The sequence below is a fragment of the Brachyhypopomus gauderio genome, chromosome 8 (genome assembly GCF_052324685.1).
Source record: "Brachyhypopomus gauderio isolate BG-103 chromosome 8, BGAUD_0.2, whole genome shotgun sequence".
NCBI lineage: Eukaryota > Metazoa > Chordata > Actinopteri > Gymnotiformes > Hypopomidae > Brachyhypopomus > Brachyhypopomus gauderio.
In genome coordinates, this window is record NC_135218.1 from 10601454 (window position 1) to 10619515 (window position 18062).

The 18062-nt window shown below is 40.5% G+C and overlaps 1 protein-coding gene across 4 annotated transcripts in view; it reads right to left on the minus strand.

The window, feature by feature from the left end:
* Positions 1-18062, minus strand: part of LOC143521454 (metabotropic glutamate receptor 4-like) — a 93896-nt gene that overhangs the window by 8840 nt on the left and 66994 nt on the right. For all 4 annotated transcript variants that reach the window (XR_013132753.1, XM_077014333.1, XM_077014335.1 and 1 more), the window contains 6 exons: positions 16767-16902; positions 15906-16060; positions 15576-15716; positions 7021-7221; positions 4524-4660; positions 3451-4386 (listed from right to left, as the gene is read on the minus strand). Coding sequence is in view for 3 of the 4 variants with exons in the window: in XM_077014333.1 (XP_076870448.1) it covers positions 3451-4386; positions 4524-4660; positions 7021-7221; positions 15576-15716; positions 15906-16060; positions 16767-16902 (1706 nt within the window). In the remaining variant the exon portion in view is untranslated. The remainder of the gene's footprint in view (positions 1-3450; positions 4387-4523; positions 4661-7020; positions 7222-15575; positions 15717-15905; positions 16061-16766; positions 16903-18062) is intronic.

An 18062-nucleotide genomic window follows, 5' to 3' on the forward strand; every position in this document is an offset into this window, starting at 1 on the left:
GTTCCCGCACCAGAACAGTCTGTGCTCATTATAAAACCCAAAGGACACATCTCACAGTGATATAAATATAAAAAAAAGAGCAAACTTGAAATAGCCACACACTCAAGTGTTATCGAATTTCTATTTCGCTGCTTTCGGAAGGTGTATACTAACCTCTCCTGCATACTTCATTATGTTAAGGTAACTTAGTGGCACAGACACTGCCTTCAAACTGTGTGCAAAGTGAAGGGGAGAGAACCAATACGTTGTAGCAGTGAATTTGTTACACTGGGTAAGATGAAAAAGGGCTTACTTGCAAATAGGTCTAACTGCCTCTTTATATGTGACCCACTGCTGTGTACCCCCAGTGGAGTTCACTGTCAATATGGAGCTTCTTAGAGAAAGAGCTCTTGCAAACGCTGGGAGGAAAGGCTTACACTCAGGAGAAAACTTGATATGAAAATGAGGCCTCCTGGCAGTGTAGGCATCCAAAAATAGGAAAATGAAGATGAAAAATATATAAAAAAAGAAAAGAATGTGAATGAACTAAATGGTATATGTGTATATATTACTCATTTGTTTGGTAAAGTGCTCATCTTGAATGTTACCTGACAGCCTTTTAGGGTTTTCAAATTTCAATGTGTCATTTTTTGAAATGTATTATTAATCAAGTTTTAATTATTTTATTGCCCATTAATCGTCCATTTTAGAGTGAAGAACCCCCAAGCAAGAATGTGGTTTGTGTTGCCAAGTCTTACACAAGCACTGTGACAGTGACATTTAGTATCAGTATCACAATACATGTGTCCATTACCAAAGTCTTATTAAATCTGACCATTAATTAGCTCTTAGCCCATTGGCCTGTAGTTAATGTAATTAAAACAAACCCACACTGGTGCTCAGATATATAGTTTAGAAATACTGATATGATGTTTGAACTGCATAGTCCGACAGAACACAACACACACCTCACATCAGCCTCTCAGCCTGAGGCCATGTATGTGCAGACACTACGACAGCGGCCTAATGAGCAATAGTAGACAGGTGAAACGGGAACAGGGGAGGGAAACGGGTTTAGTCCTGAGAGACTCCGTCCCCGGTGTCTCCATGCACACAGACTGCTCCACTTTCTTTTCCATTTCAGGATGTGGAAATTAGATAGTAACTTTGTCAATCATGTAATTGTAAGGTAATTGAAGTGCAGTGAAATGACACCCTGTGGGTAATAGAGAGTGACCTATTCACATTCCCGTAAAACTATATTTTACGAGTTATGAGTTCACATAGAGAATGGACTCTGTAATTGGCTTAAAGGAATAAACAGAAGTAATTAGCTCTGGCGTGGAGCTTCACTCTGACCTGTAATTGCTTACCACTATACAAGTGTGCCAGCTATCACCTTATTAGGAATGTTACATCACAGCTGCAATTCAACTAAACTATAATTTAGACTGCATGACAATATTTCTATAGCCACACTAGCGCTCAGATGTGCTGATTTGAAATCTAAAAGCAATAACAGAAGTGCACAAAACAACAGATCACAAACCCTGAGAGAAAATGGTTACTTTCACCTGTGTGTCAAGAAATGAGACAGGATGTTGTTCAAAGCTTCTTCGAGCTCTGAATCACACATGTATGTAAATAAGAGCTGTTGGTCTCACACTCAAAGAGACAATAATTATTCTGTCAGCCACAAAACAGAGGACGATCTCATGCAATTGAACCATTTAGCACCACGTTGACAGCCTGTAATTCTCGCAGGTGGGGATGGCTACAAATAGCTCTGTGCTATGTGGGTAGGTGGGGAGACCCAGACTTCAGTGTCTAGCACTTTCCTCCCAGTTTAAGATCTAAACTCGATCTCCCCAGGCGAGACCACACCGGTTTGATCTCCCCTCTAAGTCAGTCAATTCACTTGCTGATCTCAGATCAGGGACTGGACCAGATGCTCTTATTTAAATGACCTGGGAAGCCTCGGGTGGTATTCATTGCATTCAGTTTGACACAAGCCAAATGAGTGTGGGAGGGAGTCAGAGTGGAGTCTGACAGTAAACGAGTCAAAGGAAATTAAGAGATAGGAAAAAGTGAGAAACTTAATTGCTCTATAAAAAGACACGTCATCTCTAACTCCCTTTGTTGTGCTTGTCGACTTGATGTAATTGCGAGACATTCTCGTTTTGATATGGTAATTTATTGTTTGTTTTAAAGACGCATTTTTTTAAGGGGGTGTGGGGGGGGGGGGGGGGTGGATGTTGACATTGCAAATGAAACCAGGCAAATACAAATCTTAGCTTCTGTCTCCGATTGTGAAGATAAGAAAATAAGGGCTAAAAAACAACGGAGGTAGCTGGAGGGATTAGGGCGGGTGCCCATGAGAGTTCTGTCTGAGTAAGTGATCATTTTACTGTTGTGTGAGGCTGTTGCATTCTTTATTGATTTTCGTATATATAAAATATAACCTGCAAAAGTAATTACCCACTTTCTTTTTATCCCATCTGGCTCCGTGCATTGAAGCACGGCTGCAGTGTAGGACGCTCTGGTTGGCCAGCACTTAAAACATATGTGTGTGCCCAACTTAAGAAGAGGAAGGTACCAGCGTATATAAAAGAAACGAATCCCACATTACTACTCGTTTCATCCTCCTAAGAACAGCACTAATTAAATAACACTGAAAGTGAAGAAGGTTGACAGCTGTTATCTTAAGCTACAGAAACAGAAGGGCTGAGGCTTCCTAATTGAAATTAGTAGAGCAGAGAAAGGAAGCAGAGAAATGAAGTAGAGTGCATGGGGGTGGAGGTGGGGTGGGGAAGGGTTGGGGGTGGGGGTGGGGTGGGGAAGGGTTGGGGGTGGGGGTGGGGTGGGGAAGGGTTGGGGGTGGGGGTAGGGTGGGGAAGGGTTGGGGGTGGGGGTGGGGTGGGGAAGGGTTGGGGGTGGGGGTGGGGTGGGGAAGGGTTGGGGTGGGGGTAGGTGTAAGGTGGGGGTGGGTTGGGGTGGGGGTGCACAGCTCTGCTTCTCCAGAGCTTCCTTTGGCCAGTGTTTCAGAACATCTGTTATTCTAAGGCAGTGGATCTCAATGATTTGCTTCATCTACAGCGAAGCACACTTCTCAATCTCCTTGCTATTTTCAAAGGCTCTTTCATCTCTGAATGCACAGAGAGTAGAGTGGGAAGAAACAAAAGCTCTTGTTTTCCACAATCTGGAGTTCGCCCTAATATGGTCAACAAAAAACCCCCATCAGTCTGTTGTGTCCTCATGGCGACAAAACCTCACCAGGATTTTGCTCACTTCCTATATTTGCTGTTTAATGACTCTAATTACACACAAAATTAATTGCTATTTCAAATTCTGAAAGAAAAGGATTTTCTCATTATTTGACGGCACTCTGTGTTTAAGCTGAAGCAAATATTTTGACGTTCTAGCAAAACATCACATGCATCCAGCGAGTTTGAACTGTTTCGTTCATCTCACCTTTTCCATTGACTGCGATGTGCCGAAGAAGATGGGGATGAAGGCCAGCCAGATGATGCAGGTGGTGTACATGGTGAAGCCGATGGGCTTCGCCTCGTTGAAGGTCTCTGGCACGCCGCGCGTCTTTATGGCGTACACTGTACACGTGACCATCAGCAGCATGCTGTACCCCAGTAGACAGATGAGTGATAGGTCCGAAATGTCACACTTGAGAACTCCCCGTGCCAGCTCTGGGTTCACCTTGCGCAGGTACTCGAAGTCATTCCAAACATGCGGATAGTCCACCATGAACCAGATACACACCCCTAGGAGCTGGACAGAGATCAGACTGAAGGTGATCACCAGCTGGGACGCTGGGCTGATGAACCGTGGGGCGCTCACCGACATCTTCCCCTGGTCAAAAATGCGGTAAATCCTGTTGGTTTTGGTTAGCAAAGCAGCGTAGCTGATACTCATCCCCAGTCCTAGGAAGATACGTCGGAGCGAGCAGATCCCAATGTCCGGAGCAGATATCATCAGGAACGTGGTGGCATAACAGAGGAAGATGCCAGCCAGCAGTACGTAGCTCAGCTCCCGTCCCGACGCCTTCACGATCGGCGTGTCGTTGTAGCGTACGAAGGTGACCACCACAAACAGGGTGGCCATGATGCCCAGGACGGCCAGGAGAACGGGGATGACCGCCCACGGCGAGCTCCACTCCAGCTTGATGATGGGAATGGGCTGGCAGCCCGTGTGGTTCTTGTTTGGCCGCATCTCGTACTGGCACATCTTGCAGGTGAACTGGTCCACCTGGTACTGGTAGCCGTCGCAGCGTTCGCAGTGCCAGCAGCAGGGGATGCCCTTCACCACCTTCTTGCGCCAGCCCGGCTTGCATGGCAGGCTGCAGATGGAGGATGGCACCTGTGCCACACCGCCGGGCCACTGCATCACTGGCATCTGGAACACACCAGCCAGTTTTCTCCACACACATCAACCATCATGATGACCTTCTCCAACTCCAAATAAAACACGAGGTAAAAACCAGCAGATACCGGCCAATATAGGTTTAAAACTGCATAGTAAGATAGACTTACATTAAGGCTGAGCTGGTCAGTCCAATTGCCAATGTATTTGTACTCAGCCGTATTGTTATTTATCTGGTACTGGAAGATATCGTATCGGCCTGGGGCATCTCCATTCTCATTGAACTGCACCGGATTGCCAGGCGTGACTGGAGACAGAAGCAGGAAGACACAATTAAACAATCCTAAAATTTAATGGCATCACTATTGCCATTAACAGCGTGGGCATATTTTGAGTGGATACTTCCTTGGTCATTTATTAGCAAACAGTTCTGCTAAAATGCTATTTATGCCACAGTCTGTGCAAATACACTTCAAGGGAATAATTGATTCTATTAAGAGTTACATGTATTTAAACTATCAAGCAAATCATTGTGGAAAAAAGTCCCTTTGTAAACACAGAGGGGTGAATTGACGTGATGCAGTTGAATTGGTTATCTTGATTAAGGCAGATTTTTTTTCTTTCTACATTCAAACCATCAGACCCCATTTTCCAGGTCTCTGCAGTTAGTCGAACAATAGCATGAGAAATTTTGTTTCCACCCTATCTGGTTCACTGTTCTAAATTGCAGTCCACACAGGGCTCTCGCACTGAAAACCAGGGCTGATGATCAGGAATGGTGACTTTGCATTGATGAGTATCCACTTCCTTTGTGTTTTGCTGGAAAAATTCATGATCCCTAATCCGCAGCACGATGAGTCAGTCTCACTGGATTAAGGGCAGAAAATATTTCTTAGCCGCAGTGTGACAACAGTGCAGGGCACCACAAAAACGTACACAGATGTAAAAAAAATGGGAATTTGTGATGGGGAATGTTTAAGTGACATTTCCGAAACCAGTACATTTATACGTTGGAAATTCATAATCACTTAATTGGATTACAAGACATGCTTTCACAACCACATTACCCAGTTTATCAGTTTTGTCATTATCAGATGTTAAGCAACTGCTGATATCATTATGACATGCCGTGGGGATTTGTACTACAGATGAAAGCTTTCTGAGCAGCTGCATTTGCGTAGTGATTCGAGATCACTCCAGAATTAAGACTCATATAATGAAGTGTAAGATGAGAATATGGTGTCGAGTTTAGATAACACTGTACACTCATGTACAGACTTTCTTTCGATAAAAATCCAAGCATATAAAGCAAAAAGGGCAAAAGGACACACTTGTTCTGTCTCAAAGAGTCATCTCACAGTGGTCATTTGATATCCCTTAAGATTTAGTAGCTAGTTAGCAGCAAATCAATAAATTGATTAACATTTCAATTAATTTGGATCCTGTTGTAAAACACTAAACATTTCACAGCCTGACATAAAGAACACTGTTATATTTTGTTAAACTATTAAACTTTATCTAGAATTGGATGAAATCTTATCCATCCAAAGAATATTCAGCGATAACATTCTTCTTTACTCTAGGCTTAATTCTTGGCAATGAATATTAATATACACAATAAAGAAAAAATAATTAATGATTGAAGGTTAACGTCCACCAACACAGAGCCCCCCTTGTTTCAATCCAGCCCATTCCCACTCCCACCTCACTCCACCTGGGAGTCCATGCTCTCTCCTACCACGAAGGATAATGGAATATTGAAGTCAGAAAGAAAGTCATGGGCATGCAGTCTCATTTTACAAGGCTTTATGAACCACTCCTGGTTGCTTATAGATTGGGACACTGTCCAAAATTGCAGGTCTTCACAGGGATGCATAATAGAGACGGAGGGCTTAGGGGCAAACTGAGACGCGTCGACAAACTCTGCCTATTGAAGTCTCTAATGAACCCCACTCAAAGACTCATCAAAAGTGGGTATATGTGTGTGGGTGAAACAGCACAGATGGTAAGTAGCCTCAGACTGGTTTAGAAAAATCTGAAACCTCTGAGCTCTTTGTGAACCTTTGTATGGTGTGAGAATATAACTTCACCGGCACAGAAAAATGGGCATCTGAGAATTACACGGAATTGGAGGATTTTAACTAGAAACATCTGAAGCCTTCAGTCCCAGAGGGGCTGTGTGTGAGTGGCTGTGTTCAGGATACATTACGATGCTGGTGTGTGAGTTAAAAACCAGTAGGCAGTGATCTCATTCTGAGGGCTATTAAGTAAAAATATGGGTTGCCATTTTGTGGCACCATACTTCCTGCAGGTCTGCTCCAGCGTTTCCATTTGTATTAGAGCAGGGCAGAACAAATTAAGATTCTGAACACAGCTTTTAATTTTTGCTGCCAGTGAAGGAGGAAAACGGAGTATTTCAAAGTGTTTGTTGGCCCACCAAAAGCTGCTTTAAGAGCAGGAGGAGCTGGAGAAGATCCTGTAGAGGGTCTGGAGATGCGGTGCACATGTTCAGCTCTTCTCTGAGCAGCAGGGTGCGGTCCGTTTGGGGTCTGTTGTCTGACTCAGCCCCGCAGCTAGTGTTTCCGATCCGCAGCTAGTGTTTCCGATCCAAACCACACCCAATCCAAATACCACAGCACATTTTAAATGTGAGTAATCATAGCTGACCTGTGATGTTGACTTTACGGATGTACTTCAGGAGCACCGCCCCATCAATAGGATCCATTTTGGAGCAGAGTACCACCTTGCCTGGGCACAGGTCTCTGTGCATGTGATGGAGAGCATGGGCCATGGCGTAAACAGCGTTGATCACAAACATCACTTTACCCTCCTGCTCATATGCCGAGTCCTTCCCGATCCTCTCTTGGTCTGGAAAGCATTCAAAAGAGGACAGATAGAATTTAATGCTTAGTGAGTAATATGAAGACTGATCTGTGAATTTTCTTTTCTACCTTACACAATTTAATTTGCAAACACACACACACACACACACAAAAAAATCCCCAAGTCAATAAAAAATGATGATGCAAGGGGGAAGTAATTAGAATAATGAATTAGTTGACTTTTAGATCAAAGACAGAGACCTCTTTGCAAATTTACAAACAAAAACTTTTGGTGGAAGTTTCTCCATAACACAAACAGCACTAAACTAAATTGGTGGCATTGAGTGAGAAGAAAAATGCACAGTAATCACAAGGACAGCAGTCCGGCACTCAAACCTGTCACACCTCTCATATATGAAACCTGTCACGCCTCTTATACAGTATATGAAACCTCTCACACTTCATATACAGGATATGAAACGTCCACACCTCTTATATATGAAACCTCTCACACCTTATATATGAAACCTCTCACACCTCTCATATATATAACCTCTCACACCTCTTATACAGTATATGAAACCTCTCACACCTCATATACAGTATATGAAACCTCCACACCTCTCATATATATAACCTCTCACACCTCTTATACAGTATATGAAACCTCTCACACCTCTAATATATGAAACCTCTCACACCTCATATGAAACCAGTGAGAAGGTCTACAGCAGAGACAAGGCTCCCAGGGCTAAAGAGCAAAAATAACAAGAACACAATAAAAATTCAGTATTGATTCAGTATATTTATGTGTTAAGAACTTTGCCATAGTATCAGGTATAAAATATTATTAGTTTATTAGTATAATTACTTTATTAATGGGGTCCAGTAAGTATACCAAATGACAAATGATTGCACAAAATGTATAGTTTATTTTATTCATTTTTACCACCTAAGATCTAAACAATGCTTAGAATATATGTCCAAATAAAGAACTCAGCACATTCCAATATTCTGAAAACCAAATTAAATCTTTAATTTTGTATTCCCCTGAATATATCGGAAATACAACATCCCGAGTCTTTAAACATACCTCATAAAATAGAACATAACCATTTATTTAAGAGAAGTGCCTGATGGCCCTACCTGTTCTTCCTGCCCTGACTGATCGAAGAGCTCAGCTAATGCATAACAACAGGCAGGGGGAGAGCCAGCAGGATTAATTATCTTTCCCTGTTCATATAATTGTGCCAGACAGCTGTATATTTATTAGAGCTGGATGTGCTCTGCATGGTTTTTGTTGTTGTTGTTGTTGTTTGGGATTTAACTCTTTTTTTAATTATAAGATCTTAATTGCAAGGGATTGGCTTCAATTATAACTGTATCTAAGCAAACGGCAAAAGAAGTGACATGTGTCAGAGAGGATGCACTGCTGCACTCTTCATGACCATGACATCCCTCAAACAATGACCAAGGGGTAAAAACCTTTATGAGAAAATTCATATACTGTATGTTTTATTAGTTGGAGTAAAGTTCTAGTATGTTCTATAACACTCTCCAATCATGCTAGCATGGGAAAGGTAGAAGGATTCTTATGTAAACATAAACAATTCTGGGCTGCCAGTAAGAACCAGTAAATATTTGTGTACATTCACTTTCTGGTTCTTTAAGGAGATATTGTCTCTGATTATATTGACATTTATGAAATATAGAGCCTCTAATCGAATATCTAGTTCTGGAAAGCCGGAACATAAGGTACTCACTTAAGAGTAGCTCGGAGGCTCTCTAGGGTATCCTCAAAAACATTAGCACATGGACAAATTCAGCTTCTTTCTTGATGTACAGAGTTTGAAAACCAGCTGAACTATATTAAATGGATTTAAACATATCAATTTACCATTCATTACCAGTTCAATATTTCAAATGAAATATTTTTAATTGTTAATTATACATTTGTCCTCTAGGCACCTCATAAAAAATTAAGCATCCAGAGTGGCATTAAGATCACCAAGACAGTTGGAGGCACAGTAGGGTAGAAGTAAATAGAAACGTCTGGCTTGGTATTGACCCTTCACTACGTTATCAATATATAGTGAACATATCCCCCTGAAGGCTGTGCTGCTCAGGCTTAAGGTATAGTGTTAAAAATCATCAGAATAAAAAAATCATCACGTCATACTGTTAAAAATCATCACAGAGCGAGCTTTAAAACTTTTTCATTTGCCAATGATCTTCAATTATTGATGCTTTTGGGGAAGTCTTGTTCGGTACTCAGCAATACCCAGAAAATAAAAACTGATTTCATTGTGAATGGGAGAGCTGTTCCATATGCGGTTGGAGTGGTTGAGTTAATGAGAGTCCTAATGAGATTCAAGACTGAGAAATCTTGTTTGCCATATACAACAGGGGCAGTAGAATGCATACCTGTTCATCTGTATCCAGTAACAGTAGGAAAATAATAGAATATATCAGTACATAATTAACATCGTATGTAAAAAATACATTATGTGATAATATAATGCATACACGTGATTAATCAACAATGGATATTACAAAACTGTTGACACAGACGTGACACGCAACAAAGCCAGTACAGAATCGAATCTGGGCATCCAATACAGAAATGCTAAACACTACAACATAAACATGCAGGTTAGAAGACAATATTTCAAAGCTTATCTGCTTGTAATGCAGACTGCCTTAGGGGATAAACTGTGCTTGTGTCTGTGGTCTGGTACCAGACCACAGAAAGGACACTCGATTGTGGCCGGAAGACATACAATATGTCCAGGCAAGGACGTTTATCAATCATATTTATGGGTGTAGACCACACAGCTCTCTCTGTATGTTATGCATGGCCAATATGCGGCTCTCTGGTGCCATGTTTCTCATAGTATCCTAGCCATGGATTTTATTTTTTGTTTTCTTCTGTTCTCTGCCTTTTCTGTGCACTTCTCCCAGTCCTGCCCTCATATTTGTCTTTTATCACTACCTCCAGCTGACCTTTGTTCCTGCCCTTTCTACCTAGGGCTATTTCTCTTTCCTTTTGTGATGTCCTGACATTATATATAGCATCTTGAGCTGTTTTTTTTGTTATGTTTCTCTGTTTGTTGTGTACCTAATTTCTCATTTCTCTCATGTTCATTGTTAGCTCCCCCTAGTTTGAAAACACTTTGTATTCTTTATTCGAGCATGGGTTTGAAGTATGTACTGCCCAGAGGTGGAAAGAGTACTGAAAAATTGTAATTGAGTAAAAGTATCTTTACTTTGCTTAAAATCTACTCAGAGTAAAAGTAAAATTACCCATCTCAAAATGTACTCGAGTAAAAGTACACAATTACTTCATTTAAAATGTAATTTGAGTAAAAGTTACTTAGTTACTCAGTTATTTAATGCATGGATGAATCATGAACCAAATTCAACACAAGTTTTTTTAATCGATTTCAAAGCGTATTTAAGTGCACATCCACACTTGCAAAAGATCAGCTGGGCTCAGGAACATACTTCCTCACAGCACAAGGACAGTCACAACCTGTGAAAGAATTTTCAATTACAAAGTATTCAAAAAACAAAATGCACACAAAATTAAGTGTTCACAAGATACCACAAATCAAACTAAAATGCAACAGGATTCCACTACTCACAATAAAATGCCCACAGGATCCCACATCAAAAATAAAAAAATGCTCATAGGATCCCACAATTTAAAAGTAAGTGCTCACAGGATCCAACTATTCAAAATACAGTGCCCACCAGATCCCACTATTCACAATAAAATGCACACAGGATGCCACAACTCAAAATAAAATATAAAATGACCACAGGATCCCACATCTCAAAATAAAACAAAATGCTCACAGGATTCCACTATTAAAACGCTCACAGGATCCAACTATTCAAAATATAGTGCCCAGAGGATTCCACTTTTCACAATAAAATGTCCACAGGATCCCACAGAACCTGATAGATGGAAGATTTTTTTTTTAAAGTGCACCAGATTACGACCTGATTATGAGACAATGGAAAGGGCGCGTGCAAGGCAAGGCCACGCAATTGACATTCAATTTGAGGGCGTTCAAATGTAGTGAAGTAAAACTACTTAGGTCAAAATTTACTCAAGTAAAAGTAACAATTACATATTTCAAAAACTACTCAGAAAATTACAAATTACTCATAAAAAGTACAGTTACAATTACAGTACTTAATTACAGTAATGTGAGTAAATGTAATTAGTTACTTTCCACCCCTGGAACTGCCTGCTGGTTTCCTGTTCTTGGACTAGGCTTATGACCATAATTCATGGATTACCATTACGACTGATACCAGTCATGACTCCCAATGGTATTACAGGACTAGTAGGGCAGTCATGGCCTGGTGGATAGGGAACTGGTCTTGTGACCGGAGGGTCGTGGGTTCGATCCCCAGACCTGAGGCCATGACTGAGGTGCCCCTGAGCAAGGCCCTTAACCCTCAATTGCTCACTTGTATAAAAATGAGATAAAAATGTAAGTCGCTCTGGATAAGGGCATCTGCCAAATGCCGTAAATGTAGTAGGTAGTAGTACAGTACTATGATCATTTCACACCTTCCTTAGCTGAGTAGGGAAGTTAGGTCACTGATGGTTTTTACTGAATAGACAGCTCAGCCTCTGTTTTGAACAATTAAAATGTTTACCCAACACTTTTAAGTTAACCTACCATGGCCTGTACTAGTCAACTGCATTTGGCATGAACGATGAGTAACTGGGGGTCTATGTGAAAAAGAAAGGATCAGTAATACCTCAGTATCAGAGGAAGAATGGCCACACACTCCACTTCATCTTGGTAAATACACAAATACACGCACACAAACACATTAGTCTCCCACATATCTTTGTCTCGCCTTCTCCACAAATATACAGTTCTCATCCCAAAGCTGAGCACGCCCACATTCACTCCACTAGGTAGCTTTTCGGCCTTCAGAGAAATCCATTTAGATTAAAAGAGGCATCACAGAAGGCTTTTCCAGGGCAGTGTGAGGAGTACAGGCTGTGACACACTACCACACTCCTCACTTCCTGCACCTCTCACCACTCACGGCCTGTAAAGAGCCAGGCTTCCCTCTTCTGATGAACCCCCCCCCCCCCCCCAGGACTTTCCTGGTGTAACAAGTAAGAGCTCCAAAGGTTCCTATGAGCTGCACTTTTCTATTTCATTGGAGTCTTATTTTTCAAGATGTCTTTGCATGTCCTTTTCTGTACCCTGAACCTGGGTGCAGCAACATGAACCTTAGATGGCCAGGCTTTGTATCATTTATATTAAACACTCACATCTTATCAATGGACCTTCAGGTTTAGAAATAGACTGTGTCTGTCGGTGTAAGCTGAGTTGTCACCAGACACCATAGACAATGGCAAATATCAGCTTAAACCTGTCAATTTATCTTTACTACTGCAAGAATCAGCTCAGCTCAGGCAGTAAAAACTGACTAAAAACCTTTAACCAACACCAATCTCAAAACTGACACTTTGTTATATGATGTGAAGATAAGACTGGCCAAAATGCAACTGAATAAATTACATTGGACTGTCACTAGATGTGCCCCTTTCCAAATGAATGTAATGAACCAATCCATTAATTTTTTGGCTGGAGAGGAAAAGTAATCCAAACGGGTATAGCCATCATAATCAATTTCTTAGGGCACATTGACTGCTTCAGAAATTCTATGCTTTACTTTGTGCATTACTTTAACCAATAATTTGTTCCAGTTATGAATAATTGTTCTTTTAAAAAAATTTAGGCACAAAAGCTTGAAGGCTTTTGTCTCTGACCTAGATGTAATCCTTTTTAGAAGAAGTAATATGATAATACAAGCATGCAGAAATTCTACAAGCATTTTATTCCAGTAACTAAATACTTAAGTAATGTTGGAGAAATATTGTAAAACCACTTTTTGTATAAAACCAATCCACTATCACTTTCATCTAGGCCAAAACATCCGTGATTAGCAGTACCAAACACCCACCCATAGTTGTCTTGTTTGATACACTGTCATAACCTAAACTTTATCCTTTCTAGTGCATTGACTTTATATGAGTGAGATGCGCAAAGCCTTAAAGCTTCTCCCTGCGTGTGGACAGGCAGGGTTGTTATTCAGGTCTGATAGGAGGAGGATGGAATGTTCATGGCGTGGACTGAGAAACAGAGCCTGTTTGCTGCAGACTATTGCAGGCCTTTAATCCTTCAATAACCACAGGGCTTTTGTGAGTGCGGGAGAATCACAGCATTGATGGTGCTCTCTGTGGCTAACCCACTGAATCTCAGAGAAGCACAGGCATTACACAGAGCCTCCTTACAAGAGCACGCCAGCCTCTCTGACACGGCACACCTACAAATACGCTCCCCAGATTCATCTCAATATGTGTGTGTTATTTGTCATACAACTGAACAAAATTATATTTTGTAATAAGGTATGTACTCTTGTTCATGAATTATCATCATGAAAATCTGTTAATTAGTGTCAGTGTAGAAGCCAGCTGCACCTTCTTACAGCTCAATAAAGAAATAAATAATGAATGATATTAGCCAATTAAGCAAAATTAAGACTCAATAAAGAGTGAAATAATCATAATGATATTAACCAATTAAGCAAAATTACAGTAAGACGCACCATTAAATATGACATAACACTATTGTTTGCAAACATTTGTCCAACAGTGCTGTGAATGTCAGACAAAAGTGTTTGCTGAGCTAGAAGCAGTGGTCTCTAGTTCTGTCTCAGTATACTCCAGTTAATACCTGTCCCTCTTGGAGATCGAACAGTGGGCCAATAGACACCTATCACTGCATTCCAACAAGATTATACATTATTTACATTATATAGTCTCAATATTGTATGCGCTAGGTAAACATTTATGGAATGGCGGAGGCACTGTTTATAAACCACAGCATAAAAGACAAGCAGTTCTCATTACATTTTGTATCATATTCAGAGTCTGCATATGCATCTAGACTGTTCGCTTACTGTGAAGTAAACGCTGTGAAGAAATGGCGCTCTGTTTTCACAACCAATCCCTAAAGCGTCCGCAGTGACACAGAGGATCGCAGAGAAACAGAAGCACTAATGCAATGACAAGGTGTCTCAGGTGTGGTTACCTCAGTAAGGTAGTGTTAAAGCTCAGCTCTCCACAATACGCATCTATTATGTGTGTCCTTCCAACATACAACCCGAAGCCTAATTAACACTAGAAGAGCCACACCTCATTTACATACCTAGAAGCGCCGAGGGCCGGTCATTTGATCGCTTTCACCACCTACTACTAGCCCCGTGTTGAACTACCCTCTAAAATATACAATTTTCCAGGACAGGAAATTCTAATATGTTCCCAGTAAAATTATTTAACTCATGTCTTTTTTTGCAATGCAGCTGTGGATCTTTCTGGTGCCAGATTCTGATGGATATTACAGCCCAGACAGAAAATGTCTACACTGATATATACAGCATCATGTACTGTTACATTTATGAGATCATATTCCATGTAAAACCAAAATGTACTATGAATGCTAATACTCCAATGCATTTTGTGGCCTCAGAGGTCACTGTATTATACAGTAAACCCCGTACCGCACAGTTGGTGGGCTACATACTGAAGACTGGATTCACTGTCAAAGGTCTGTTACCTTCTGGATAGTCTTCCACATCATAAGATTCAAGCTTAGAGCAGCTGGATATTATTCACAACCATACAGGCAAATGTTCTGAACATCTGAACAAATTCATGGCTAACTGTCCAAGCCCTCTTCAAGAAACAGAGGAACAATTACGGATAATCATTATCTCTTCTTCAATAACAGGAAGTGGATAGGTTTGGTAGTTAATGGAGTGAAACTTTTTTCTGCATCAGACGAAGTTATAAGCAGTGTTGGGGCTAATACATTACACAAAGGACAGGAGTAATTTCATAAAAAATGCATCAAACATTCAGAGTTGTTTGTGCTGCGTCATGATAGTGAAATAACAGGCTGCTAAGATAGCATTGCCATTAACCTTTTCGTGGCAGTCTCATAATCTTATTTAGCCTGTTCTCTTCATATGAGTGTTAGGCCTATATTTAAATGACCTTTGCTTTTGCACTTAGCAAAGCATGTTTAAATAAAATAATGCAAGTGGTTATAATACATTAATAACACCACCTGGAACAGACCATAATATTGTCATGTATTACTTTTCATTAAAAATAATAAGTAATATATTACATTTTGACAGGAATGTCCCCAACAGTGTTAATAGAAGTTATAGTACTGTATAGTACTGACCAACTATGTGTGGTGTTGCATATTACTGTGCAGTATATATTCTCTTTTTCTTTTTGTACTTTGAAGGTGGTGTATTACTGAATTTTGCCAACTGAAGAAACCTTACTTGTGCATTTCTTTACGCCAGACCCTTTCTTGAAGGCGTGCCGGTTGAGTTTGCAGTTGAAATTGTTCTCCCAGAATTCTGCAAACCACACATTCCTCCTGTTATTCTCCAGTGTCCGACCAATGAAGTAATTATCGAACCCTGAAATCAGACAGGTGAGATTAGTGTCCATGGGAGCAGCCACTACGCTTATGAACACACAGAGGTAAATGTGTTAAGATTTAGCAACCACAGCAGCACAATTTGTTTAGCTTCACCAGAAAGGCAAACTGTATGCTGCTTTGTTTATTTTCAACTGGGATTAGAAATCGTATCCAATCTTCAATTTACCCTTGATGGACTGACGTTTGGGTAGGATGGTGATTGCTCCTTCAGCCATCTCCTCTTGGTGAAGCACAGGAGAAATCTTGGAGCCCCAGCTATCCGATCCCACCCAAATAAAATGACCGGTTCGATTGGCTTTCTTTGCTGCTTGTAGTAGTCGCCTTGAAAGAGAGGACAAGTTGCACCTTACATCGAATTTTCAGTCAAATACTGCATACACACACACACACACACACACACACACACACACACACACACACACACACATATATATATATATATATATATATATATATATATATATATATATATATATAATGGCATTTAGTTGTAGGCACAGGGATAGTTGGATACAAACACCTAAAATAATAATGGTAAATAGCATGAACGCGCTGCCGGAGGTCCAAGCATTAGTTACTGATGGCAAAATTATTGATGCGTCTACAAGAAAATCCCATGGAGCTTTGAGTTTATATAATTACTAAACCACAAGTCATCCTTGACTGTAAAAGTAAAAGCATTTCTCTATAACATTCATTCAGATGCACTGACATTCCATCAAATCAAATCTATCCTTAGTTCCCACCAATTTGTAGATACTTCCATTTGAAGTATCTGCCCAGTTTTCTCATAATGTTACTCATGTCTACCATTGCATTATAGTTACCAATTTGGAAAGGTCGAGGCTATCTCTGACATATGAAGCAAAAATCAGCAGACTTATGCAATTGGATCTTAAGTGGCTCTAAATTGTCCCTCACCACCAATGAACAAATGGAGAGAAAGTGGCTTTACTGGGAATAAAACTCAAGACACAAACATCTTAGACTTGAGCCTAACGTCACTTTTGTGGCTATTAGCACTTACCTTATATCGTCTTCATTTGCAAAAATAATGATCACTCTGGCGTTGGGATTTTCACCCAGAATGTGTATGATCTTGTCAAACTCCCCTGGCTTTGGCTCTCGAGGGATCTTAACAGACTGTGAAATGCACACATTTCCTATAGAAAGAAACGACAAGCACTTAATAAACAGTAATGCAAGAATGATATGACAGTTCATATGAAAAAAACTTTAATGCAGGCTGACAGACATCCAACTTTTGTAACTTCATCTTGTAAGATTATCTTCTCTTTCCTATTATTTGTATATTGTCTCTCACCCCAGTTACAAATCAGGGGAATCTTCTGCAAATCATTTGATATGGAGTAACCTACAGTGAGTGGCCCCCGCATGACAGCACACCAGTGTGTGAATCTGGAATGCTGCCCAGCTGTGGTTGCCCTTTTCTGGACTTGTACGAATGCCCCTATTTCTCATATCCAGACCACATCCATACCCTGCGTGACATGGCACCTACTTTCCACAGTCTTTTCAACTCCACCATGCTTTATTGTCACGATCAATATCCATGTGTAAATTTGCCAACTATCCACACCTGAATGCCAAAGCAAATATTCCCTTAGACCGTTGTAATTTACCAGGCTGCCGCTTCTCAGATTTATCTATTATGATTTGTTTCTTTATCAATGCTGTATTCCAGTGTCACTCAGAGGAGGATGGATTTTCTTTTTGAGTGAGTCGCTAAGCACCATGTGGTTCTGGTTTTGTTTTGGTTTTCATTTTGCCTGTTTCCTTGTTCTGAACATTCCCACCACTGGTTTCACCTGTGTCTTGTTGCCACTCTAATCTGCCTGCATTATAGCCCTTGTCTCCAAATGTTCAATTGATGGTCTTTACCATTCCCTTAAATGTATTGTATTTTCTGAGTTTCCTGTGTTTCATTTAGTTTATTTGTGTTACAGAAACTGGTTGTGTGTGTGTATGCGTGTATTTGTCCTGAGACTATTACTGTGACCACACGTCTGGTATTAACCTCTATAAATTATGCATATCAATGCATTTCCATCATGCTGTCTCTCTCTCTCTCTCTCTCCATGTAAAACTTGGAAAAATTCTTTATGTTTTATATGTATTTATTTTTTTATTGAACTCAGAATTCCATGCACACATCCTGATGTGAAGCACTAGAAATGAGCTGGGAGGTTTTCCCTTGATCCTGCTCTGCAGAGATATGCAAACCTCACCAACTTTCAGACAGACCATTAATTCCCTTCCAAGAGAGGATTTCTCTCCACAGATCTGACCCATCCTAGTTGAA